Source organism: Halichoerus grypus, chromosome 11, assembly GCF_964656455.1.
Source record: "Halichoerus grypus chromosome 11, mHalGry1.hap1.1, whole genome shotgun sequence".
In the NCBI taxonomy this organism is placed as follows: Eukaryota; Metazoa; Chordata; class Mammalia; order Carnivora; family Phocidae; genus Halichoerus; species Halichoerus grypus.
The window spans coordinates 11,372,335-11,396,773 of NC_135722.1; the positions used below are offsets into that span (position 1 = coordinate 11,372,335).

General features: G+C 46.7%; 1 protein-coding gene across 1 annotated transcript in view; it reads left to right on the forward strand.

Moving 5' to 3' along the window:
* The first annotated feature begins 2,084 nt into the window (after window positions 1-2,084).
* The window catches only part of OSBP (oxysterol binding protein), a 34,575-nt gene continuing 12,220 nt past the window's right edge, over window positions 2,085-24,439 (forward strand). The window contains exons 1-9 of the mRNA XM_036110590.2: window positions 2,085-3,325; window positions 7,817-8,025; window positions 10,329-10,579; window positions 14,788-14,986; window positions 15,231-15,333; window positions 15,659-15,713; window positions 15,895-16,026; window positions 20,989-21,234; window positions 21,511-21,631. Of these exons, the coding sequence (XP_035966483.2) occupies window positions 2,964-3,325; window positions 7,817-8,025; window positions 10,329-10,579; window positions 14,788-14,986; window positions 15,231-15,333; window positions 15,659-15,713; window positions 15,895-16,026; window positions 20,989-21,234; window positions 21,511-21,631 (1,678 nt within the window). The 5' untranslated portion in view covers window positions 2,085-2,963. The remainder of the gene's footprint in view (window positions 3,326-7,816; window positions 8,026-10,328; window positions 10,580-14,787; window positions 14,987-15,230; window positions 15,334-15,658; window positions 15,714-15,894; window positions 16,027-20,988; window positions 21,235-21,510; window positions 21,632-24,439) is intronic.

Sequence of the window (24,439 nt, forward strand, 5' to 3'; positions counted from 1 at the left end):
TTCCCTGAGGAGAGTTAGTTCTCTCTCCGAAACCTGATAGGATCTCAACTGGGTACTCTTCTAGAGAGTTCCAATGGCGAGTGGACTGTGGGTGTCCCGAGCCTGCTGTCCATTCACCCTGAAATCACGGCTGTGGCCAGCATGCCGTGTGATGACCCAGCGGCCCTGGCATCCCAGGGCCCAAGAATTTTTCTGGCACCTGCTGTCCCAGGAGTGATGGCCTTCCTGAAGACCCGATAGAAACAATGCCCGATAATTAACCCTGATGTCCCAGGATGGATCCCTTGGGAACGGGCATCATCATGATTCAAGATCTCTGAATATCCCACCTCCCTTGTTCTGATAGGCCTCTTAACAGTCGGTGGCAAACAACAGCCACCAGGGACAGGGGTCCCTTTGATGGTCTAAATATTTCTCGTCTGACCTGTTGATCTCCCCCCACTTTGTGGTCAGTTCTGGTGAAACTAACCTCTATTTTCCAGTTCTCTTTGCATCCCTGAATTATTTGGGTTGAGTCACATCTAATTAAGTGGTGGATAAGGCATACCCACAGGGAGAGATCTTGAGGAGTGGGGTCCTTTGCCAAGGAGTAGAATGGTTTATAGCTACTTTGTGGTGATCACAGTCTGAGTTGGCAGTTGTGCCGGACCTCTGCCATAGGGGACAGGACGTCTCGCAGGTCTCCGTGCCCCACCACCAACAGAGGAGAGTGCAGAAGTAGGTAGGAGAGGAAGCAGTTGAAGGCAGACAAGGTGGGTCAGTGTCCCATGACCAAGAGGCAGATTCCTGCAGACAGAGTCAGCCTGGGAATCTCAGACAGTCACCTCGGGACCAGTGGAGAGGATCTCTGTGTGCTGCTGCGTCACCTGCACGAGTGACCATGGATCACTCTCTTACATGTCTCGGTTTCTCGCGGCAGAAGTCTAAGACAACCAGAGGGGCTCGGAGCACTGGAGGATCAGTCCTATGTGTGCATACCCAGATGAGCCAAAGTTTTAATTACGAGGGAGATGCAAAGCCCCATGGGACTGCTGCACGTCCTGAGAAATAATCTCCGACACGTCCATAAAACTCTTAGTCACCTAAGAGTGCCTTTCAGCTGGAAGGCGCAAGTGTCCCTTTACTCTTTGGAGCTGAAAATCAGTCTCTCATAAATGCTACCAGACATCGGTTCCCAGGTAGACCAGAGAGAGTAGAGCAAAGGAGGAATGGTGACTTCACTAAGCAACTCTCCAGCACAAAGACAGGCGAGAGTTGGAGACTCACCAGTGGTGGAGAGGGTCGCTCAACGGCTGTTACCTCCTTCTGGCTGGCTTGCCAAAAAGGTGCTGCCCGTGGACTGGGGAGACTCGGGCCCGTGGCCTCTGCTCAGCCCATTCAAGGATGTCCCTGGACGCTCTTGGTCTCATCAAAAGAAAGAATTCAAAGACAGACCAGACACAGTGGATGAGCGGTGCAAGCAGGAAAGTTTATTAAAGTGCAAGTACGCTCTGCAGATGTGAGAGCGAGCCGGCTCGAGGGAGAGCTGCACACTGGGGGCTTGGGTTTCTACCCTTTATTGACAGTTGTTAACTAGGGGGTGGAATATTTATTACCTGAGGCGGGGATTTCTTGAAAGCGGGGTTTCCCGCCTTTTCTTCCTTATTCTGTCGGGGGTTTCCAGCCTTCTTTGTCAGCCGGCTTGGGCCGGTCTGGTTTGATCCGGTTTCCCGTGGCTTTGTTTCGGGAGTTCTGCCAGGACAGGCCTCTGACTTGCTTACAACTGCGCTGGCCGCGATTTCCCCGTTTCTGGACTCCAGGTATTCTGTTAAAGCCTAACTAGCTGCCCGCTCTAACAAGGGCATACGACAGTCTGGAATCAAGAGTTAAGGGGTGTGGTGCGATGACGAGCAAACCGGGGAAGGGAATCAGGAGGATCTTGGACCCAGGAAGGAACTGGGGAAGCTGCTTGTGGACTCCGCAGCAATCCGGGCCTCCAGCTCAGAGCCAGCCGCTAGGAGGCCCTAAAAGGGGGCTTCTCACAGGCAGCGGCAACCTGCTGAGAGTCACTCTTCCCAACAGGAAACCATACGGATGTTTTTAACTCAGGAAGAGGGACTCCAACGCTTTTGTGAAAAAACGCTTTTGGGAAGAAGACTCTTCGCCTACCCCGAAAAGCTGGAAGCAAGCAGGCACGCCCCCAAGGCGGGCTTCCATGATTTTATTGGTTGCCTCCAGTCAGCCCCGCTCTCAATAGGTCTCTGTTATTGGTCAGCACTGCCAAGCGTCAGCTGTCACAGACACTATCCGGAACTAATCATCTCTAATCCCCATTCCGTCTCTCCTCCAACATGTGAGTGACACGCACGCGAACCAATAAGATAGGAAAGTAAGGATGTGAAAACGAGACTCCTTCCCTTGTTCCTCATCTCGTTCAGCAAATGGTAGAAAAGGCTGAGCAGCTGACACCAACCACCAATCCGTAAGGGCGGAACTGGGACGAAGAGAAGAGAGATGGGAGGGGGTGACGTGGCAGTGACGGGGTCATAAACTGAAAGGAGTGGCGGAAACCCTGGCCAATCGGTGATCGAATTGGCCGGGCACGCTGCATTCTCGAGTCCTCCCTGAGCGCCGAAGACTTCGGGAAAGCACCAATGGGCTTGTACATGAGTCTGATTGGCCTTCACCTGAACCAATCAGCGGCGTGCCTGCAGGACGCGTCCCACCCCGGACTCTCACTGGGCGGTGTGGGATGACAGGCCCGAGAGAAATGCCAATGTCCTAGGGGTCCTCCGCAAGTGACGCTCAGCGGCACCAATCGACTGCCTCCTTCCCGGCGGCCGAGCCCTCCTCCCGCGGCGGGCCTGGCGGGGCGGGGACGCTGCGCGGCCGCGGCTGATGCGCTAGCCGTGTGGGGCGCTCCGGGCGGCGACGGCGGCTCTCGTAGGCGGTTCCGGTCCTGTATCTCGGGGCGGCGGCGGCTCATGGCGGCGACGGAGCTGAGAGGGGTGGTGGGGCCGGGCCCGGCGGCCATCGCAGCTCCGGGCGGCGGCGGCACCGGTCCCCCAGTGGTGGGAGGCGGCGGCGGCCGCGGAGACTCGGGGCCAGGCTCCGGGGCCGCGCTTGGCACGGTGGCCGCGGCGGCGGCGGGCGGCCCGGGCCCCGGCGCCGGGGGAGTGGCGGCTGCGGGCCCGGCCCCTGCGCCGCCGGCGGGGGGCTCCGGCGGCTCGGGCGCCGGGGGTTCGGGCTCGGCTCGAGAGGGCTGGCTCTTCAAATGGACCAATTATATCAAAGGCTACCAGCGGCGGTGGTTCGTGCTGAGCAACGGGCTCCTGAGCTACTACAGGTAACTGCTTCCGGGGCGCCGTCCCCCACCGCAGCCCACAGTCCCCGCGCCGTCACCCTCTCGAGCCGGCACCGCAGCCAAGGTCGCCCCAGGCCCCTTTTCGTCACCTGCGCGCATTGACAGCCCGCGACGCGAGCCCACCATCACAAAAGTGAACGCCCCGGGTCTAACCCCTCCACCTGGGTTACCCGCCCTTGGTGCAATACCTTCCCCTCCGTTCCTGGCCTTTCCAATTGTTTGGAGAGCATCTACTCTTCCATTGTGTTTCCACCAGCACAGAGGTGCAATGATGAATTCTGCAAGGAAGGCGCTGTTGTAGGTACTAAGGGGCACATGTAGAAGAGCAAAATCCAGGCATGGCTCTCAAGGAACTTACTGTGAAAGTCCCAAGTCTTAGCTGTCTGTCCTCAGTCTCCAGAATTCAAGGTTATTAGCAGCCCTTGATGTACCCGCCGTTGTTCTCTCCATGTTCAGGCACAAGGACACCAGGCACAGGGTGGCCTCCGTATCTACCCCCCGTCTTCCTTATCTCTCCCAGACTTGGCATATGCTTTCACCTTCTGGACAGCCCAGAATGGAGATGTGCACTCCAGTGCTGCTTTTATGTGTGCTGATCCCACCTCCCCCCATGGGAATGATTTAAGTGGTCTCTCCAGTATTTCTGGGGTCTCTTTGCTTGGTTGGGTTTAAGTTTTATTAAAAGAAGAATCCGTGTCTTTGGTATGATTACTTCTTGTTTGTTCTGGAACGTTTAATATATATTTATGGTGACTGACAGTCTTGCCATAACTGTAGCATGCTTTTGGCTACTCGAGTTACTAGAGATAATGATACTGGATTTGGGGACAGGACATAAACATTTCCTGAGGGCTGGACAGTTTGGATAGTTTCATTGACTCCCAACAATAACCCTGGGAGTTAGGGGATATTCCTGTGTTACTGATGAGGAAACTGAGACCTAGCTGCGCAACTTTTCCAAGGTCTAAAGGAGTCAGGATTTGAAATTAGTTCTCTTCACACCAACATAACCTAAAACCCAGGGTAGTGTTACATGAATCAATCAGACAGTAGAGATTATTGCTTGCCTATAGCAAGTTTATAGATCACAGTTACTATGTGGACTTTATACAAAATGTATAAGTCTCCTTTAAGGGAGAATTTTCTTAATATAATGGCATTTCTACTTGAAATCTTTTTATAAAGACCATCCTATTTGAGACCCCAAATGCTGTTAGGAACAGCTCACTCTATTTCTCTTCCTTTGCAGGTAGTCATTCTGCCACCAGGAGAGTTAGGGTGAATGAATCTCTTCCATCAACTCCATTGTATCAGCTCTTAGAGAATTTTGAGGGGAAATTGAAGGTGGGAGTTGGAGGTTGTTGAAGTAAGAACACATTCTTATCTAGTCTCTAACATTGGAAAGGGCCTTAGCACATCCTCACTGCTTAAGCCACATTGTGAACAGTTGTATCATTTGCATTATTATATTCAGAACTGATTTTAATTTTAACCCTTTCTTAGTACTCATCCAGGACGATCAGTTTAAGGTTGGATCACAAATCTTAACATTTTAGTATGTTCCAAAATTTTTCCCCTACTCAAGTCCTATTTTCCTATTACACTGACCATCATTCTAATGTTCAATTGACTCGAATCCTAACTTGGCTTGTAAGTCACTATTCATATTGATTGCTCATCTTCAGAAGTTGTGTGTCAGCTGAGGGCCTTACTGTGTGGCCATTTTTCCTCATCCAAGTTCTTACCAGATTCACTTTCCAGGCCAGTTGATTCTTTAATCAGTACCAGTCTTAATCAGTATTGATCTTGGCTGGACATTAAGAAGTTACATGTTGCTGTCTCTTCAGGTACTTGTAACCACTTTTAACTTCTCTCTTACAAGAGCTAATGGTACCTGTCTGACTACAGATCAGACTCCTTCCAAAGCACACCAAACCACATATTGGGAAATGTGCATAGGCCTGTCTTTGGCAGCTAAGGTGGTCCCACCCACAAACCAACCAAGCAACAGGAACCAGGGTTATCAAATCTGCACTACCTTCAAAATCACTTTGAAGTACTTCCTACTGACTACATTGGTAGTTTATTCTTCTTAACAGGGTTCTTCGGGTCCCCATCTCCCTAGAGTTATTTAGCTAAATTGTCATTCCTCCCACTTTTCATGCCTCCATAACCTGTCATCTCCTCTATATGCCTTTTACAAAATGCTATTTTCTTTTTAACTGAGAGCATATATTTCTTTGACCCATCCTGTGATGAACCGTCCTAACGGGCTTTGGCGGGCCGCTTCCTTCTTTTTACCCATCCTGTTCTTCCTTACATACACAGTTACATGGATGTCCCATTACTTAAAACCATATGTAGAACCTCAGCTTTCCCAGACATATATGCATTAGTTTTCCTGACTAGCTTCCAGAGATTGAGTTACTGTTTCGGCTGGCCTTTTCAGGGAACTTTCTAGACAAAGTACCACCTAATTGTTAACCGTTGTGCCGGAAGAACTTATCTTGCACTCTGAACTGCGCTAATCATTTATAAACATAGGTGTATCTGCCTGAACCCAAGAGCTCCTGAGTCAAGCCTGCCTTACTCTTTGGGTTCCTTGGTATTTCTAAAACTGCTACGGACTTTATATGATTTGAGAAACTCCTTTAGTTCATGAAGATGACCCAGGCAGAAGAGATTCCTAGGAAGTGGCAGGTGAAAAGTACCAACAGATTGTGAGGAATGTGGTACAAAGTCCAAGTAGCACCTTTGGAGTAGAAAGCAAGGGTGAGCTGGCCTGTCAGCTGTGGGTCTGAAATTCAGCCTGCATTATTCATAATGTAACTGAAGCTTAGGGGTGGGGGGAGGGGAGGTAAGAATAGAAAAAACAGGGATTCACATTACAGTGTGGCAGGTGCAGGGGATGGAAAATGGCCCAGGCCATTGAGACCCCCTTGGCCATCCCATACTGCTCATTTGTGCATTTGAGGAGGAAAAACCAGTTTCATGTGACACACTGAACAATAGCAAATCTGTCTTCCTAAGCACAGTAAACAGACTTTCTCAAACATACCAAGTCTTAGTTTCTGGAGATGGGGTGTGTGTCGTTTCTAGCACGCAGGAATTCTGGACGTGCCAGGTGTATGGGGCTGCTTGACTCCAGTGAAAGGGAAATGGCTCCGCTCTGCACTGTGGCAGTTGGCAAAGGACTTCGACCTCTTTATGTTCCAAGTTGGTCAGGGAAAACTGTGGTCTCAACATGCAGGTCTCTGGGCATAACCCAACGGGCGGTGGGGAAATTAGCTCAGTTTGCAAGGTATACACAATTGTGCTAGCAGCTTGGTATTTTCTGTGAAGGAGCTTGTTGTCACCAGGTAGTGATGTAAAGTTCAAAAGTTAGTCTATTAATAGAACTGTCAGTAGAGATGGGGAAAATTTTTACACCCAATCCTCTGAGAACAGATTTGCTGAATCTTTCCTAGCTATTAATAGGATGGCTTAGGAGTTCCTACCAATAGAAGGCAGTGGATCCTTGGAAAGAGCATATTCCCAAAAGATTATATACTTGGTGATTCTTTTATGATTATTCTTTCTTTACTCCCACAGAAAGCTAGTTATTCCTCTTTCATATCATTTGAGCTGTAGTCAATATTTAATACCCTAAGCATCTCAGCGTGCCTTACACTGATGCAATATAATTCTAAGCGTAGTATGACAATTCTCATTTGGGCTGAGTTGAGGTTAGGGAGGGGGGTTGTTCAGTATATGTGAAATGGAGCTGTTCTTTCTCTGAGGGAGTGAGAGTGTTAAAAAAATTTGTTGTGTGAGTTTATAAGTCACTATTTTATTTTATTTTTTTTAAGATTTTGCTTATTCATTTGAGAGAGAGAGCACAAACAGGGGGAGAGGGAGAGGGAGAAACAGACTCCCTGCTGAGCTGGGAACCCGACGTGGTACTTGATCCCAGGAACTGGAGATCATGACCTGAGCTGAAGGCAGATGCTTAACCATCTGAGCCACCCAGGCGCCCCATAAATCACTATTTTAAAATTGTAACTTGCTAAATAAGAAGTAATTCCTGACTACAAAAGGGTAATGAGGGAACTTTTTTTGGTGTGATGGACATGTTCTACATTTTGATTGTGGAGGTGGTTATACAATTGTATATATTTGTCAAAACTCACTGCATTATACACTTAAAATTGCTGAATTAACATTGTATGTTGTTATACTTCCATGAAGACTGTTTCTAAAACAGCAGAGCAATACAGTCTGACTCAGTAATACCACTTAATGACTGTGAAAGGAAATCCCTACTGATTGTTTCTGGAATCTTAGGGAACTGTGTAAGGGAAATAGTAGAACTTGCTATTTCCTAAGGCTGCCGCATGTTCAAAAAGCTTAGAGCTATGAGAAGACAAGGAAGGCGGTGAAGGATAAACCACCCATCCACTTTCTACTTAGCTGGTCTTTGTCTCATAATTGCAGGTCAAAGGCAGAAATGAGACACACTTGCCGTGGTACCATCAACCTCGCCACGGCCAACATCACCGTGGAGGACTCCTGCAACTTCATCATCTCCAACGGCGGCGCTCAGACCTACCATCTGAAGGCGAGCTCAGAAGTGGAGCGGCAGCGCTGGGTGACGGCCCTGGAGCTGGCCAAGGCGAAGGCTGTGAAGATGCTGGCAGAATCGGGTAGGGAGCAGAGAACACCACGTCTGGGGAGCTACCTGTGTGCCCCACCTTATTTTGTACCTCACTGTCCATTAATTATCACCCATCTGACTGACTCAGGCATCTCCTCCTCATGCGGTACTTCTCCCGGAATGGCGGTTTTCATCTGGGCGCAGTTCTGCCCTGCGGGGGTCATCAGGCAGTGTCTGGAGATGTTTCTGTGGTCCTAGCTGAGGGATGCTGGTACTATGGGCATCCAGTGAGGAGAGGCCGGGGAGGCTGCACAGAACAGCCCTCACAAAGAGGAGTTAACTGGGCCCAAATGTCAGTAGTACCGAGGCGGAGAAACTCTGTCCTAGAAGCATAACGGTTGTCGTTTTGGCTTTTAATGCCATTTGACTGCCTTAAAATTTGGGGAAAGAAATATTTTATTGCTAGGTCTGTCTTAAGATAATTTCAACTCACGGTTAGATTCTATCTTTATTTTTTTTCTTTTTCTCCTGGCATTTTCTTACTTAAGTATCTTCTGAGTTGAAACAGTCTTTATAGATTGCAAGACACATTATATGGGATACTTCCTATGGAAAATCTTCAGTTTGCTACCTTAGTTTCACTAAAAAGAGTGGTCTACACATGTTTCGATTTTTCTTCAAGGAAAATGGTGGTATTTCCTCTGCCCGCCCCCCTTGTTGATAGTTTAATCACACTGAGCTTGTCCACTCAGAACTGACCAAGATGGTCACCTGCTGGCTTTTGTTCATCTCTTGTTTTTTTATCCCCTGTCATTTCCCACACTGTATTATATCTATTAAACAGTGAAAGGAAATTTACCGCTTTGTAAGTTTTTTCGTAACAGGTTATATTTTGACTTCAGTCCTGCCTCTCAGGCTAGCAGATAGGGGAGGTCTTTCCTTATTTCTTTTGTTTTGATTTTAGTGCTGATGTTAGCTCCCCCAAAGGAAGTGACATTGCTAGAAAAGCATTTTGCAGTTGCAGAGTGTTGGGTACAGAACTGATAGCGAGAGGTACAACATGGCTCTCTATGTGACCTACTGTTGGAGGTTCATTTCAGTGCAGGGGTGGCTTTAGTGTCAGATGAGTTCATCACAAACTTCCTGAGCTCTCCTTTGGAAAAGGTAAATTAATGAGTCTTTTGGTGATGTGGATATTGCTTACAAAGAACCAGAGTGCAATTCTCAACCCATTTCATACAGGGCTCACCCATCACCCAATGGATAATGGTGGATTTATAGTAATGATCAGCTTGGACTGGAGTGGAACCCTCAAGCTGGAGTTACAAGGCTCAACAATTCATTCCCAATCCCAGGAGATATTTAGCTTCTCCATCCTATCTTCCGGGGATCATTGATTCTCAAACTTCAGTGTGCATCAGAATGGTCTGGGCAGCTTATTCAAAATTCAGGTTCCTGGGCCTTGCCTCACACCAGCCAAATCAATTTCTGGGGTGGGGCCAGAGTGTTGGCGCCTTTAAGAAGAAGCCTAGGGGTGGGGGAGGGGAAATTGAATGTAGGTGGACAAAAGGTACAGACTTTTAGTTATAAGATAAATAAATACTGGGGATGTGACATGCAACATGATGACTATAGTTTTTTGGGTTTTTTTTTTTTTTTAAGATTTTATTTATTTATTTAACAGAGAGAGAGAGAGAGTGAGCATAAGCAGGGGGAGCGGCAGGGAGAGGGAGAAGCAGACTCCCTACGGAGCAGGGAGCTTGATGCGGGGCTCGATCCCAGGACCCAGGGATCATAACCTGAGCAAAAGGCAGATGCTTAACTGAGTGAGCCACCCAGGCGCCCCTAAATGATGACTATAGTTAACACTATATGGTATATTTGATAATTGCTAAGAGAGTACCTCCTAGAAGTTCTCATCACTAGGAAAAAAAACTTTTTTTCCTTTTTTTGTGTGTCTATATGAGATGATGGATGCTAACTAAATTTACTGTGATGATCATTTGTCAATATATGTAAGTCAAATCATTATGCTTATACAGTGCTCTATGTTATATATATGTGCTGTATGTCAGTGATGACTCAATAAAACTGGGAGAAAAAAGAAAAGCATGGGCAAAATAAATGCTCATTGGCGTGTGCCCCAGCGGGAGAAAAAGGAAGAACCACCCAGGTGTTTGTGGTACAGGTGGGCTGTGGACCACATCAGAGCCCAGTGGTCTGGTAATGGCAAGCTCTCAGTTGGTCCGAAAGCACAGCTGGTTTCGTTGCGGACAGAGTTGGTGGGGTTCCGACTCTCAGCTCTGGAGTCACATAACTGGAGTCCTATAACTCACCTTTTGGCTCCTACAGATGAGTCAGGAGATGAAGAGTCTGTCTCACAAACGGACAAGACGGAGCTGCAGAATACCCTGCGGACGCTGTCCAGCAAAGTGGAGGACCTGAGCACGTGCAACGACCTGATAGCCAAGCACGGCACGGCGCTGCAGCGCTCCCTCAGCGAGCTGGAGGCCCTGCGGCTGCCCGCCGAGAGCAACGAGAAGATCAAGCAGGTCAATGAACGGGCCACGCTCTTTAGGATAACATCCAATGCCATGATCAATGTGAGTGCAGCCGGTGCCCGGGTCGCCTTTTCACTCTCTCCCTCTTCAGAATGCAGTTCTCCCCACGTGCTGTGCCGGGGCAAATTGTAATTGATAAAGCAGGGAACAGTAGGTCCTGCTTCACTGCTCAGGGGATTTAAGTTACATTATTCGTTGCATGAAAGAGAACAGACCGCACAGATGCAATGACTTTCATGCTCTGCTCACACAGTCCTCTCCAACCTGGGACTTCGTTAGGACGCCAGAGGCCCAGCCTTGCTTCTGCAGCCGGCAGGACATCCGATGGTGATGTCAGTTGAGTCCCTTAACCTCTCTGGGTTGCGGTTTTGTTAATTTGTTTTTATCTAACTTGATCTGTTGGATTGGAGTGGTCTCCATGGGTCCCTTCCACTGTCGTGTGTGAGCTTCAAGTTGGGAGTCTTACCGTACTTTGCTAGTGCGTTCTGGCCTACAGTGTGGTAAGTGGGGGCCGGCCAGGTACTAGTGAGAACTTTATAATACTAGTTAGTCCCATCTGTAGTCCTTGATTCCGGGGCTAATTCTGGGTGATAAGACAAAAATACTCAAATTTGGATACTTTGCTTTAAAAATAGAAGGGACCAATGCTTCTGTTTTATTATGACTCCAGCCTCGGGTGGCTGTGTGGAATACTTCAGCTGCTTGGGTGCAGGGCTCTAGGTAAACTCAGAGCATGGCGGGCGTTGGGATGTATTTCAGATACTGGGTGATAGGTGTGAAATGAATACATGGTTTAAACGGCACTGTTGCTCCTCTGTCGGTGACTGATTCTCACCTGGTGCGTTGTTTCAGTTCACTTGCACAGAAGAACACCAGAGGATGTGTCCTAAGGCAAGTGAAAAGAGTATTCTAAGAAAGGGCTTATGCCGGTTTTGCCCCTGTCCAATTAAATGGGATGAAATTACCTCACTAGGGCCAGATTTTCCCTTGTTCAGGGAGTGATACTAAGACATTTGCTTAGGACTAGTTTACTTCACATGGCTTCTAGAGATCAAAGGTCTTTTCTTGTGCCCAGGGGAAATTTTAGTTTTTCTCACTTAAAACCCCTTTGTTACTCCATAGAAAGTTGTGATAACCTTGATTTTCATATCATTTTCTGAAATGCTGAACATTTTCTTCAGTGCTCTGATTCACACACCACGTAGAAGAGGCTGATTATTTTTGTCCACTTAAGGACTGCAGGAAGATCAGCTGTCTCCCAAGCCCATTCTGCCCATCAGCACGAATGCTTGTGGTTCTAATGTCTAATCGTATGCTCTTGTTCCAAACTGTCCCACTTCTTAGTGACTGTGTGCCTGTTTTTCAGGTCCTCTTATGATCAGGAAAACCTCATAAATCATACAGGTCAATTCACCAATAAATATACTTCTTAAATGGAACAGGACACAACAGTCTCCTGACAGTGAATGTGGCCTTTTATCCCTGCTCCATGGCAGGTTTTTTTCTCCTCTGATGTGAAAAATTAAATTAAACACCTCTTGGTTAAAAAATTTTCTCATAAAACTGAAACTTAGTTTGGATTTTTCTTTTGAAAGAAATGCCCATCTTTGTTCGTTGGGGCAGTTCTTCTTCCCCAAGTTGTAAATGTTCAGAGTTTGTGTCAAAGGGAATGACCTTTGGCGATCAGAGGTAAGTGCTGTTTTTCATTCTCTTCTCCCCAGTGTACTGCCTGTGCCCCCTTCATAGCTGGTTGTTGCTTGAAATGGGTTTTTTTATCCTTGCATTTTTTCCTTGGTATCTTTTAGGTGATAGTGGCAAGGCCTTAAAATTAACATGCTGACTTTACATCTCAAAACAGGCAAAGTTTTATCAAAGGAAGAATACATTTCACTCAATTTCTTGATTGCTTAGGACATAGCTCTTCTTTCTACCAAAGTGAATTGAGCCTGGGAAATACATTTGGTACTGTTAGTGTATCCATTAGCTTATTCAGGAAACATCTGTTGAGCACCATCTGTGTTCTAGGCACTGTGCTAGGGGATGTAAAACAGATGTGGATATGGTCCCTGCCCTCAGGGAGATTATTCTCTAGTGAGGGGACAGAGAAGTAAACGGATCATTATAGAGTGTGCTAGGTGTCATGATAGAAAGGAACACAGGGTGCTATGGTGTATATAGGATATTGGAGGTGTTTAGCTCAGACCGGGAAGATTAGAGAAGGTGACTCCTCAACTAAGTTCTGAAAGACCAGAGAGACTCTTCCTATGAAAAAAGGCAGTAGACAGCTTGGGGGCCTGAAGTCCAGCTGCCTTAGCGATCTACATAACCTGCTTCCTCTGTGAACTCAGTTCCTTTTCTGCAAATGGTGATGAAACTAGTAGCTGCTGAAAGGATTGTTGAAAGGCTTCTATTAGATAATTAATGTAAAGCGTTCAGCGAAGTGCCTGACATATAATTGCCTTTCACTGAACTTTAGTTATGACCAGTATTCTTAAAAGAAGTGAGGGAGAGGAACTGATCTAGGTACAGCTGTGGCTTATGGGGATCCCTTCCCTCTCTCTCAGAGTCTGTAAACTACTAATTGACTGTTAGAACAAGGAAGTGGCCGGGGATTAGGTGTGGGGGAGGGGACGGGGTGCAGATCCTACTAAGTGGGCTTGGTGGAGTGGATTAGGAGAGGATAAGACCGATTTTGTTGCAGGCTTAACTGTAATAGCTAACACCTTATTGAACGCTTACCGTGAGCCTCAGACTTCTAAATGCTTTCTATGTAAAGCGACAACTCTTTGAGAGAGTTGCTGTGGTTGTTCTTTGTTTGCATATGAGGCACAGATAGGTTAAATGACTTGCCCCAAATTCCATAGCTAGATAGTGGGATGGAGCTGCGATTAGAGCCCCAACAATGGAACGCCTCTGAGTATGGAGGATGGAAAGATGTGTACACAGATCCCAGAAATATTAAAGAAGATTCGATAGGACTTGATAATCAGAAGTGGGGAGGGAAGAAAAATTAAGAATCAAAGGTGCCTCCTAGTTTCCTGGCTTGGGCAGGGGGAAGGGCCCTGGTACTGTTCTTGGCGTGGAGAAGCAGTCAGAACGGGAATGTGGTGAGTTCACTCTGGGACCCGATGATGTTGAGATTACTTTGAACCATTAGATAGACAATTGGATATCCTGTCTCCATGAATACAGAGCTGGAATTACTGATTTCATGGGCATTAGCTTGTAGGCAAAGGTTGAAACCATGGGGGTAGATACTCCGTTTACCTTTTATTTTCTCCATAACAGGGCATAGACTTTTAAGGTTACATTGCTTCCTGCCTTCATTATTTATTAAGCAAACTTTATCGGGCTCCTACAATGTACAAAGCAACTAAGTTAGGAGCTGGAGATATGTATATAAATAAGGTATAAATGGTGTCTTCGGGTTGCTCATAATCCACCTAGAGAGACAGAAAATCAGTCACAATACCACTGTGGATGGTATAAAACAGAAGTGTGTGCATAGTGCTATGGAAATGCAGAGGAGAGATTGGCTGCTTACGAAATCATCACAGAAGTAACATTTGCCACAGATCTTAAAGAACAAAGAGGAGGGGAGGAGGCTACAAGGCAGGTGGTGGCCACACCTGAAGGGCCCTTGACGGTCAGCCCAATAGGGGAGCCAGTGAAGGGGCTAATATGATCAGGTCTGTGTTTCGCCTGTAGATCCCTTCATGCCCACGTAGGCTTGTAGTTTTTAAGGTCAGTTGTTTCTCTTCGTGACCAAGATAAAAACCAGTTACTTTTCCCCATTTTGATCTAATTCAGGACAGACTCCCTTTTCTCAGCGTCTGAATTCCTCAGCTTTAGGTGACCTGAGTGTGGTCGGGAATGTATTGAAAGCAGTTATCCTCTGCTTGTCCTCATCTTTCTTTTAGTCAATAGATTGCTTCTTTTGGTTCAGTTCACATAGTTGCCCCTGGCGATGTTGCCACAAATACCTTGCCTAGGTTTATTGCTCACTTGGCATTTGTTTAGTCCTCATGACCAGGAATATATAAAGGAACCGTAACAACCATGTTCAGTTTTTTTTCTGGGATTGACCTTGATTGCATCACGGAGCTGGCTGTCCCTGATACCGTGGAATAAAAAGGAGTCTTTCGCTGTAATTTGCTAAAGTTCCTAGAATATGGTTACTTCATGGGCTTACAGAGGCCTGAGGGAAAGCTCTGACTAGTTGAGCTGAGCATAACTCCTTCTCCGTCCAGGCCTGCAGAGATTTCCTCATGTTAGCCCAGACCCACAGTAAAAAGTGGCAGAAGTCCCTTCAGTATGAGAGAGACCAGCGCATCCGGCTGGAGGAGACCCTGGAGCAGCTGGCGAAGCAGCATAACCACCTGGAGAGGGCCTTCCGGGGGGCCACGGTGCTGCCAGCGCGCACTCCGGGCACTGCTGGTTCTGGAAAAGGTAAGTCGCTGGGCTCTTGGGTGGCCTGTTCAGATAGGAGCCAGGTGGTTTTCTGCCGTTGATAGCAGACCTGCAGACTCTCCAGGGTCAGTGACTCCTGGGCCAGGGAATTGGAGCTGTTCACTTGGCTCTTCTGCTGCTCTCTATCAAGTGTTGCCCTGTTCGTAGTTAGTGTGGTCAAGACCCTGCTGGGCCGGGTTTTGGTCAATTGAGCCAAAGTAAACGAATGGCCTTCTCCTCACAGATCAGTGCTGCTCTGGCAAAGGAGACATGAGTGATGAAGATGATGAGAATGAGTTTTTTGATGCTCCTGAGATCATCACCATGCCCGAGAATTTGGGCCACAAGTAAGTTGTCCTTGACTCCCCCCCGAAATGAACACATCCGACCTTCAGAGTTGAGAAATGTTTCAGTGGGACTATCGAACTTGTCGATGTTAACTCAGATCTGGACTCTTTTCCTTAAATGAATGGAAAACCCTCAACTTTTTTCCATGAACAACCTCCAGAGATGTTTAAATTCATGCATATTCTAATCTAAGTGTTGTCCTTCGGTCACCCGTTACTAAGTTTGTGCGGCGTGCTTTGCATTCCGCTTTGTAGAGACCTGGCGCGGACCAGACTCTGGTTGTTGACCCTTGTTCTGATTCTCACATGTTTCCCACCTGTGTAGACGGACTGGCAGCAACATCAGCGGGGCCAGCAGTGACATCAGCCTGGACGAACAGGTAACACTCATTTGGGAGCCATCGGGTGAGGGATGTGGGCATGATTCCCAAGGATTTGCCTGTAAAGCCCTATGAGAAACAGAAAGTACTGATTCTTTTTTAATATGGGGGAAGGGAAGCTTATAAATACCGGGTTTTCTGTTCTTTGTGGGTGATTGAATGCCTTTGTTTTTGCCCTTAGTACAAGCATCAGCTGGAAGAGACCAAGAAGGAAAAGAGAACTAGAATACCATACAAGCCAAACTACAGCCTCAATTTATGGAGCATCATGAAGAACTGCATTGGAAAAGAACTCTCAAAGATCCCCATGCCGGTGAGGCTCTTGCACACCTGGGCTCTGCCAGGAGGGCCTCTCGGGACAGCCCCACGCGCTCGAGAGGCAGTTCATGTGTGACGTGGTCTTTGTTACCCTTATAGTCATAAACTGTCCCTTAAAAAATTAGCTGCTTTAATGTAGTCTGTAGATCTGGTGTGTTTCCGGATCACTTCGAATCAGATGCATTTGTTTAGTGACATTTATGAGCAGATTCCTAAGCGCGACGTGCTGGGGGCATGCACAGATAAACAGAGCGGAGTTTCTGTTTTCAAAAAGCATGTAGTTTAAAAGAGACAGACATGAAAACAGGTAGAAAATTTTAGTCTCCATGGTAGTGTTACGGGAAGTACTAGCCATACACAGGCTTGGGGAGCGCAGAACAAAAACAGTCCATTCCGTCTGGGAAGATGAGGACCCTCTCCATGGTGAAGTCGGTGTTTGGGCTGACCTCTGTGCCTCCCACCCTTCCCTCCTCCAGTCTGTCCACACTGTAGCCAGAATGACCTTTTTAAAATTACAGATGTAGTCCTGTCACTCCTTAGCCTAAAATCCTTAACTGGATCCTTTTTGGCTTTGAGGGTAGTCCAGATTCCTTAGTGGGCCTGATTCTTCCTCCCCTGGGCCAGGCTCCACCCACACTGGTGATCGAGTCCTTCAGAGTTACCTTCAGGTTTGCAGAGGCATCTTGGTTTCTCCCCCGCAGGGCATTTGCACAGACTGCTCTTTCTACCCCAACTTTCATCAGCTCCCCACGCACCCATGCTACTTTTCTTTTCCTGTGGCTGATCGCCTTGAGGATTCAGCTTTAGCATTATGTCCGGGAGCAAGCTTTCACCCATGCATCCGGTCAGGGTGAGATGGCTCTCCCTTGTGTTCCAGCAGGTTCCATTGCTCAGTCATTACACAAGCATTTACTGAGTGCCTGCTCTCTGCCTGGTGTTGCACCAGTGTATCAGTGACGAAACAAATCCCAAATCTGTTTGTCTAAACCCAGGGTCAGGAAACTGTGGGCCTCAAGGCCAAACCTGGCTGCCATCTATGCAGCCTGCAAGCTAAGAATAGTTTTTATGTTTTTAAATATTTCAAAAGAATAAAAAAGAGGATAATATTTCGTGACGTGAAAATTACATAAAATTGAGATGTTAGCGTCCCGTGAGTTTTATTGGACCACAGTGATGCTGGTTCACGCATGTACTGTCCGTGGCTGCTTTCGTCCTTCGGCGGCAGTGTCGAGCAGCTGTGACCGAGACCGTATGGCAGTGTCGTGTGCGATAGGGAATATTCAGGCTTTGAGGGCCATATAAATATTTACTGTCTAACCTTTTACAGAAAAAGCTAGCCAACTCCTACCTTAAACAAATATTAGCTTAACTCATTCTCCTGTTAAAGTCTGGAGCTAGGGGATCCAGGGCTGGTACCATACTCCACGCTGTCAGGACCACGCTTCTTTCTATCCTGTTGCTCTCCTACCTGTGGCCTCAGTTCCTAGGTCTGAAGTGGCCGCTCCGGCTGGGACCATCAGGGTCTCATTCCAGTCAGCAGGAAGAAGGAACGAGAAGGCCATGCCCTGCCTGTTAAGAGTGCTTCCTAGAAATTGCATAAACTAGTTTCACTTCAGTCTCTTTGGCCAGAACTTAGTTATATGGCCACAGCTGGCAAGGAAGTCTCCTACTTTCAGTGGGGTGGCCTAGTTAAACATTGGGGGGTTCTATGTCTTGCAGAAGAAGGGAAGAATGGAGAGTGGGGGTAGCATAGAGAAATACAAAAAGTATTCTCCTCCCCTCTTGGGTCTCAGGAAGCAGCGTGTGGCTTCTGCTTCTCCACAGACTGCGTTCCTTATGGGTAGAGACGGTGTCTCACTGGTCTTCAGAGCTTGGATGCTGAGACAGTGCCTGGCACAGGTAGACCAGTTAGCAATTGTTGAAGTAATTAACTGGGTCTTAGAAAACAAATTGATTTATATGTAAGTGTGTAGGATTTTTGTCAGAAAAGCGTGGACGTCCAGACAAGAAAAGGCCACGAGTTAGCACCGTGGAGACACACAATATAGTTGGTTTACTGGGGGGTCTGAAAAGAAGCCCCACTTTCCTGGTGCCTTGCAGAAAGTAGTGGGAAGGACGGCTGGAAAGGCAGGTCATTGCAGCCTCAGAAATGCAGTTCCTACTTAGAAATAACTTCCGAGTCTAGGTGACCTCTCTCTCTCCTTTACCATTAGTTCCTTGTTGACCTTTACACTAGGGGTGTGCAGTCCTGTGGCTGTTTGCCCGAAGCTCTAGTCCTCGCCCTCTGCCTGCACCGTGGGGCGTCACAGGAGAGCTGGGTCCTCCAGGCTGTTTCTCGGGTTCTGTGCCTTGGCGGCCAGCTGCGCTTCACCAGTGCAAGGCACCAGTAGGAGTTGGTGGCGGGGGGGGGGGGGGGGGGGGGGGCGGGTTGGAGAAGGGAGGGACCCCGGCCGTGCATTCTCCTGGGCAGTGCTTTAACGGTGGCTGTGTGGCTCTGGTTTCCACCGGACGGGGCCCGTGAGGCTTCAGCTTCTGCTGGGAGCCTCTGGCCTCTGGGCCATAGTTCTGCCGCTGCTTCTCTTTGTTCCTCCAGCTGTTGTGATCTCCATCAGCCGTGTAATGAATTCCCTCCTTCCTTCTGCTTTAAATTCGCAGGTTCATTTGTTTCCCTGTTGGGCCTCTGGCTGATAAAATGACCAATATGAAAAACTTGGCGCCTTAAAGAAACTCTGGTTCCTGGAACAGTGGTTGGGGGCCAGGGCTGCGTGTGTGTGAAGAGCAGCGAGGGCTTACGGATGCCTAAGGCTGTGCCCATATGTCTTGTAGCCACCAGCGGAGCGCACTGCTCGTCCGGTGTCCCTCAACATGCGTGGAAGCGTGACTTTGTGTTGCCTGAAATTCTGCCAAGGAGATTTTATTGGCGTAGTTTCTAAATACCTTCTGTAAAAAAGACTCTTGAGGATTTGAGCTCTGTTAGTCCATTACCCCTCAGTGTGCATTTTTTCTTCTATTTTTCTGTAAGTGTCTCTCAGCGTCAAGAAGATGGTTTTGGAATGTGGTGCCCTGTTTTACTTGAGGCACTGATTTCTTCAAGATCCTACTTCCCAAAAGAGGAGTGTTCTTTTTTTTTTTTAGATTTTAATTTGTAATTTATTTGAGAGAGAGAGAGCACAGAGGGGAGAGTGAGAGGGAGAAGCTGACTCCCCACGGAGAGCCCAATGCAGGGCTCGATCCCAGGACCCTGAGATTATGACCGGAGCTGAAGGCAGACACTTAACTGACTGAGCCACCCAGGCGCCCCCCAAAAGGGGAGTGTTCTATTGTTGGTCCGGTGGCTCTGTGTTCACTGGGAAATTTTCACAGAGAAATGCTGGATATATTTCTCAGAGAAAAAGCAGGCCATAGCCTATTTTTCATTTTTTAAATGTATAAATGCATAGAAATAAACATGAAAATATAATGGTTATCTTTGGGTAATGGCATCTCAGGTAAACTTTTTCCTTTTTAAAGCTTATTATAGTAGAAATTACGAGACAGTTCACAATTGGGAGGGCAGTAAATATTAGGGTACTATGTGGCTCAGAGATTGGTGGGTAGGAGATTGGACAAAAATGTGGAAAAAGAGGTGGGACCGCAGGAAAGAGAAGTGTTTTTGTTTGTTTTAACTGAAATATTGCTCTAGGCCAGCGCTAGTCAATAGAAAGGGAATTGTTTTCCTCCTTCCTCTGTTCTCTGGGTTCAGAACTCAGGCTAATGATATGCAGGCTTGTTCAGCGAGATTGCTGTATTGTAAAGCTAAAGTAAGCTTTGTGGGCTAGCCTGGGAACCTACCCTGTTTTTTATAGTGATTTTTTAAGTAGTAAAGTCCTCTTAAATTCCAGTCAATTTAGAAATTAACTCTTTTTGGGGGGATGGAGAGATAATGTCTCTTTTGTTCACGTCTCTCTATACCCAGCGGGGGTACAGGGCCTGGCAAACATGAGGGCTCACTAAATATTTGTGGAATGCGTAAGGGGATAAATGAATGAATGAACATCTGCCCTACAGAAGCACACACACACTTTCTTCATCCTGTGGTTGAGAGCCCTAAGTTGGCTCTGAAACTTGAAAGGCAGAAACACCCGAAGCCCCCAGTGAGCCCCCATCATGAGCACTCCTGTTCAGAACACAACTGTCCAGCCTCAGAGAAGAAACCAGAATCCTGGCCTGATGTAGAACTGAATCAATAATTAGCAATTGAGGGGCGGCTGGGTGGCTCAGTCAGTTAAGTGTCTGCCTTCAGCTCAGGTTATGACACCAGGGTCCTGGAATCGAGACCCATGTCGAGCTCCTTGCTCAGCGGGAGTCTGCTTCTCCCTCTCCCTCTGCCTCTCCCCCCGCTTGAGCTCGCTCTCTCTCACAAAAAAAATAATAAAATCTTAAAAAAAAAAAAATTAGCAATTGTCTCATCCAGGAGTAGAAGCTAACTTTTGTAATGTTTTCTTTTCACCAGTCGGGACAAGCCTGTACTTGTAATTTACTACCCTTTCTTTTCTTCCTCAAGAATTTTAAATACCTTACTTCCTCTCTGAGTATACTTGTGCTAAAATACATTTCTTCTTTTATTCATTCTTTCTATACCTATTTGATGATGGTTTCCTATGGATGAGGCATCAATGGCTCTCGGATATGCAGGGATGAACGAAGAGGCACGGTTCCCATCTCAAAGAGCTTACAGTTAGTGAAATAAATGAAAACAGTGATTTATACCGCTCATTGACAAGGACAGTTGACCAGGGAGAGTGCGTCACTTGTAGGTTAGATCTTAGAGCTGGTCTCCTGAGCAGAGGCCTCTTTTCTTCCCAGTGATTGGCTTTATCATCTCGACATCACGATATGTCTCTCTACCTGCAGAAACATTCAACTGTCTCTTATAGATGTGTGGGCAAAGTTTTTAAATCTGTTCTTTTCCTGACAGGTGAACTTTAATGAGCCCTTATCCATGCTTCAGCGCCTTACTGAAGATCTGGAATACCATGAGCTGTTAGACCGAGCTGCAAAATGTGAGAACTCTCTAGAACAGCTCTGTTACGTTGCAGCTTTCACCGTGTCCTCCTACTCCACTACTGTCTTCCGTACCAGCAAGCCATTCAACCCACTCCTTGGGGAGACTTTCGAGCTGGACCGATTAGAGGAGAATGGGTACCGCTCCCTCTGTGAGCAGGTAAAGGAGCCTCAGGACTGTGACACATTTACTTTGAAGAAAGGGATGGTTTTGGTTGATACCTCTGGGTGTTATATTTGCAGAAATTCCAGTCCTGTCATTCCAGACTGCCTTCTTTTCCTTTAGGGCTTCAACACTGGAGGCCCTGGTGTTCACCTACTGTTGTGGGTATAAAAATGTCATGCGTGCGTTTTGGGTGTTTTATCACCAATTCATAGGCGGTATCTTTTCCTTCTCCTTTCCTCCGTCTTAATTTGAACCACTGATTTCTTCAAGGTGAGTCATCATCCCCCTGCTGCTGCACACCATGCCGAGTCCAAAAATGGCTGGACATTGCGTCAGGAAATCAAAATCACCAGCAAATTCCGAGGCAAATACCTCTCCATCATGCCCCTCGGTAAGGCTGCCATCTGTGTAAAAAAGAAAGATTTTCTGGCATGAAAGAAGTGGTCACTGGTTTAATAGGAGACTAGAAATCTGATTTGGGTACTGAACCTTAACTCACCAGCTTTGGGCAGGTCATTTCACTTCTCAGCGATCAAATGAGTGAGGAGGCATGAGATTCTTTAAGGATCCATCCAGTCATAAATGCTTCTTCTTAGTTATATCTAATAAATCTTTAAGTATTATTTTAGAATATAAAATCTAGCATGCTTAAAACTCTTTCTCTTAACCGGTGTTGTTGCCCCCACTACTCTAGCAGTCAGCTTAGCTTCACTCCATAAATCACAGTTCCTGTGACTGCAAGGTTAGGTTTCTCGGGTGGTCCCTCCCCTTTTCCTCTCCTTTCTCCCCTCTCTCTTCCACCACTGGAAGGGTGAAGTATCATTTATGAATGGCTGAACTCCAGGTAAGATGAAACTTTATTTTAAAAGATCTTATTGGATTACAAGTTTATTGTGCACCAACATGAAAAAGATCAGGCCTGGGAATAGGACTCCTAATATGCAGTATTGGAGAGTCTATACTTTAGGGGAAATGAGATTATTCACAAAGTGTAGTAGAGATTCTCGAGGTTCTCTTGAACCAGAGCAGCCACATTTGGCCGTGTGTGTCCAGAAGAGTGAATGCTGAAAAAGAAACACAGAGCAGACAGAAAGAAACCAAGTAGCTCCCTAGAGACAGAGCCGACAGGGTAACTGCCTAAGCTCCCGGTGGCCTTCCATTTCCCAGTTCTAGTCCGTCATGAGGCGTAGCCTTAGTGCTGGGTTAGAGTCGTCTTCTTCAGTAAATTCCCCTTTCTCTCAGAAATACAAAATGTAGCAGGTATAGAAATGAGAAAGTTTCTAGAAAAAAAAATTAGCCAGAAAACAAATGCAGGAATGTTTGTGATATATTAAAAGGAGAAAAGAAACGGGAGTGTTAGCTCTAGGGCCTCGTGGTTGATATGCAAAAGACTCTTAGATCAAAGGTGACTGAGGGATTTTGGTCTTGATGTTCACTGAAGACCTTAGAAAAGGTTCAAATTGCTTAACTGTCTTTGATGCTAACAATTTCAGAAGTATTAGGTTAAGAGTAGTAAAGCCTGGGGCGCCTGGGTGGCTCAGTTGGTTAAGCAACTGCCTTCGGCTCAGGTCATGATCCTGGAGTCCCTGGATCGAGTCCCGCATTGGGCTCCCTGCTTGGCGAGGAGCCTGCTTCTCCCTCTGACCCTCCCCCCTCTCATGTACTCTTTCTCTCTCTCATTCTCGCTCTCTCAAATAAATAAATAAATCTTTAAAAAAAGAAAAAAAGAGTAGTAAAGCCTGGGGTGTTCTAACCTAATTTGCAGAACTAGGATGTTAATGGTCATATTACAATATGACTTTCACCCATGGAGAAGTTTGAGGCCCCCTGAGGATCTCCAAAGGGATGGATTTTAATTCTAAGGAGCCGCCTTTTCTTTTTTTTTTTTTTAAAGATTTTTAAAATTTATTTATTTGTCAGAGAGAGAGAGAGAACAAGTAGGGGGAGCTTGTTTAAAAGTAGCGATAAATCTCATAAATAGCAATAAAATAGCAGTAAATCTACCAGTGATACATTTTCTCTATGATTTGACTAATATAGAGTTCCCTGAGGGGTAAATAACTATATGAACATGGTATATGTGGTGGATCTAACTTTTTAGAGTTAAAAAATTATCTTTGATAGGATTCCATTCCTATGGTTATTTAAGGATTCAGGTCACCAGGTTGTGTTGTCTTAAGTCCCTCCATCCATTAAATATTGAGCACCTGCCATATACCAGGCCGGAAGTATAAGTGAGCAAAGCAAAGATCCCAGTTTTCATAGGGAGACTGAACAAAGAATTGACATAGTGACAGGAAACTCAAGTACAGAGCGTGGGATTTCTGGACATTGGCCCTGGGGATGGCTGTATTTAATATTTTGGATCAGTGACTTGGAAGGAGAATCCTTCAGTGAAATTTTTACATTTGCAATGGCACTCGACTCTCCTAGGGTAAATTGTTAAACCAGTAGATGTCACTGAAGAACAATATTTGGACAGGGTTGTGAGTGAGTAGGCAAACAGATGGTTTTTGGAAGTGGTGGCAGGGAGTCTGAGTTTCCTTGTAAAATAGATTAGAAAACTTAGAACTCCTGCAATCTAGAAAGAAGAATGCTTCTAGAAAACATAATGGAAGCGTGCAAAATGAAGACAGTGGCAGAGGGTACATGTGAATTTGCTCATCAAGTTCCAGGGTATTAGAACCAGGTGGTAGCCTTAAAGTTGAAAGAGGCACATTTGGGGCACCTGAGTGGCTCAGTTGGTTAAGTATCCTACTCTTGAATTCAGATCATTGATCTCAGGGTCGTAAGATCGAGTCCCACATTGAGCTCCACACTGAGCATGGAGCCTGCTTAGGATTCTCTCTCTCCCTCTCCCCCTCACCCACATGCCCATATTCTCTCTCTCTCTAAAAGAAAAGAAAGAAATGGGGCATCTGGGTTGCTCAGTTGGTTAAGCATCTGCCTTCAGCTCAGGTCATGATCCCAGGGTCCTGGGATCGAGCCCTGCATCGGGCTCCCTGCTCAGTGGGGAGCTTCCTTCTCCCTCTCCCTCCGTAGCTCCCCCTGCTTGTTCTCACTCTCTCTCTCTCTGACAAATAAATAAATTTTAAAAATCTTAAAAAAAAAACAGAAAGAAAAGGGGGCGCCTAAGTGGCTCAGTCATTAAACATCTGCCTTCGGCTCAGGTCATGATCCCAGGGTCCTGGGATTGAGC